Genomic DNA, 2,390 nt, shown 5'->3' with positions numbered 1-2,390 from the left:
TCCACAGTTTTCTGTTTTCCGGTGAGAGTCCTTTTTCATTTCATAAACTGATCAAGTACTATATGTCCATTCTTGGAAGAAACTAGTTCAAATTAATTTACCTCTACAAGGTTCAGATATATTCACTTGTTTCCCTACCTTCAAATCACTATTTATATCATAAATCGTAACAGTTAATTTTTTTTTCCCTATCCCTCTTCCCTGATTACTCACTTCTTGAACAAAATATATTCCCTCAGGACCAATTAGGAAGGAAAGAAGCTTTTCTTGGCCACATTTTGACTCGATCCATATTCCGTTCGAGCACATATATATACATGTAATATCCGAATGCTCATAATTGTGCTAGTTATCAAGTCCAAAGCGGGTCAAAGTAAAGATTAATTATCATGGTTTATTTAATCTGCTGCTAAGGGTCGACACCATTAATGCAGGACAGATTATGGCTTCTCAGTTTGGACATATATATCAGATACTTTTAGACGGTAAACACAAACGGCTGCATGGAGAGCCATGCGTCTCGTTTGTTTTCACGCCTCGTGAGGCGTACGTGATTAAGTTGAAATTAAGCAAAATCCTTGTAAAATATAATAATAATTATAATAAAAAACAGAACGAAAATTGACAATGAACAAACACATCAATGCATAAACCTTGTCGGCGTAAGCATTGAGTTCCAGAGAAGGAAAAAAGAAAAAGAAAATCAATTTTGTTGTTTATGATCGTCATGCTCTAACCATAAGCCAAGGCATGGAGACAGTAGTACTGGACTAGAACATGACATTCTCTGAGGCTGGACTTTGATCAGACATTCATATTACAAGTTAAAACTTCGAAGGAAAGTAAAAAGGAAAAAGATAAAAAGAAACAACACTTAAACCCACATGAAGAAGGAAAAGAACCAGAAGCTAGCTAGCTATAGCTCATGGCCTTACACAGGTTTCATACCTATATAATTAACTTCATATGTCAACTTTACACTGTGGAGACCCAAGCAAGGGCACTTGCCCTACAAAACCCTTCTTCAAACCCACCACGATATCACACTTCACATAAACTCCATATCTCCCAGTCTTTATGCCCCCAGCCTTCCACCTCAACCTGCCCAGCAACACCACCCTCAACGCCATAACCCCGTATGCCTCATCCATCACCAGCCCATCTGAAACTTCCACTGACACCGGAACCCCTGCCCCGACAAGCACCGGAGACATGACCACTGTGCTCCTTTTCTCCTGATAGAGTGGAGGCAATAACAGTGGGGGGGTTATCGCTTGGTTCCTGTATGATACATAAGCAGTGAGTTTATCATACATGATCGAGACCCTCCTGTTGGGGTTTCTAGTGAAAATAGTGAACTGCATGGAGGTCGAAATGAAAGGTGGGGACGTGGTGTTAAGTTCGTATACAGCAGCCCCAACTACAGTGAACCGGGGCTTGTGGGGCCTGTAAATTAACCAGACTATGAGAACTGCAAGACCTGCTAAGAAAAGGAAGGTGGTGATGAATTTGAAGAGAGCAGAGCGTGGGTCTTTATGACCGGCGCCTTTCTCTTTGTTTCCGAGGAAGTGTGGGTTGTTTTCTTTTCGTTGGTGCTCTTTTGCCATGAGAAATGCAATTTTATAATATTAGGGTGTTCAAGTATATATAGAAAATACAGAGAGAGGAATTAAGGAGAGCGTGGGTGGTGAAGATGACGAGTGAATATATACACGCACGCACGCACGCACGCACAAAGAAAAAAAACCAGAGGAGAAGAATGTACGGGACCAAAGGAACAAAAATTGAAGAGGAAAGAAAGGGAGTTGGGTCACTTGGAACTAAAGTGATCTTTTTTTCTATTTTTATATATTAGGTTCTCTTGTTTTTCTTTTTTTTCTTACAAGTACATGTCATAAAAATAATTGAAATGTCATTTTTTGTTTCTTTAAATTGCTTTACAAAGTTTTGATTCGAAAAAACATGTTTTCATATAAAAAATGAATATCGAAAACAGAGTCTTGACTAAGAAGCATATTTTTTTCTACTGAATTTAAATTATTTTAAATATTCTTACAAGTATTTAAGCTTTTTTTTTTTATGCTGTTAATTGAAAATATTTTTTTTCATACAAAAAGAAATCTTGGATGAAGGAATGTATTTTTTTAATCTAGAATCTTGATTGCTTGAGTTTTAAAAAATACTTATTTTAATAACCTTGAGATTAAATAAAAGCAACTCTTTAAAATGGAGCCGCGGCATTATGCGGGAAAGAACACTAGTAGATATCTAGTAGTGCCCCATCTCAACAAAATCACCAACATAACATAAACCAAGAGGTGAAGATAGCTAGCGAGCATCTCCCCTCCCAATCTTTTCCAATATGGATGAAGCCAATTTCCAAATCTGGA

At 37.7% G+C, this 2,390-nt stretch overlaps 1 protein-coding gene across 1 annotated transcript; it reads right to left on the bottom strand.

Moving 5' to 3' along the window:
• Positions 1–689: 689 nt before the first annotated feature.
• Positions 690–1,788, bottom strand: LOC118041182 (NDR1/HIN1-like protein 1). Its single transcript, XM_073404326.1, has one exon. It carries the CDS (start codon positions 1,605–1,607, stop codon positions 963–965), a length of 645 nt encoding a protein of 214 aa, XP_073260427.1. The 5' UTR covers positions 1,608–1,788; the 3' UTR covers positions 690–962.
• Positions 1,789–2,390: the final 602 nt, after the last annotated feature.

The sequence above is a fragment of the Populus alba genome, chromosome 14 (genome assembly GCF_005239225.2).
Source record: "Populus alba chromosome 14, ASM523922v2, whole genome shotgun sequence".
NCBI lineage: Eukaryota > Viridiplantae > Streptophyta > Magnoliopsida > Malpighiales > Salicaceae > Populus > Populus alba.
Note: the sequence above shows the minus strand (reverse complement) of the source record. Positions and strands in the feature narration are given on the sequence as shown.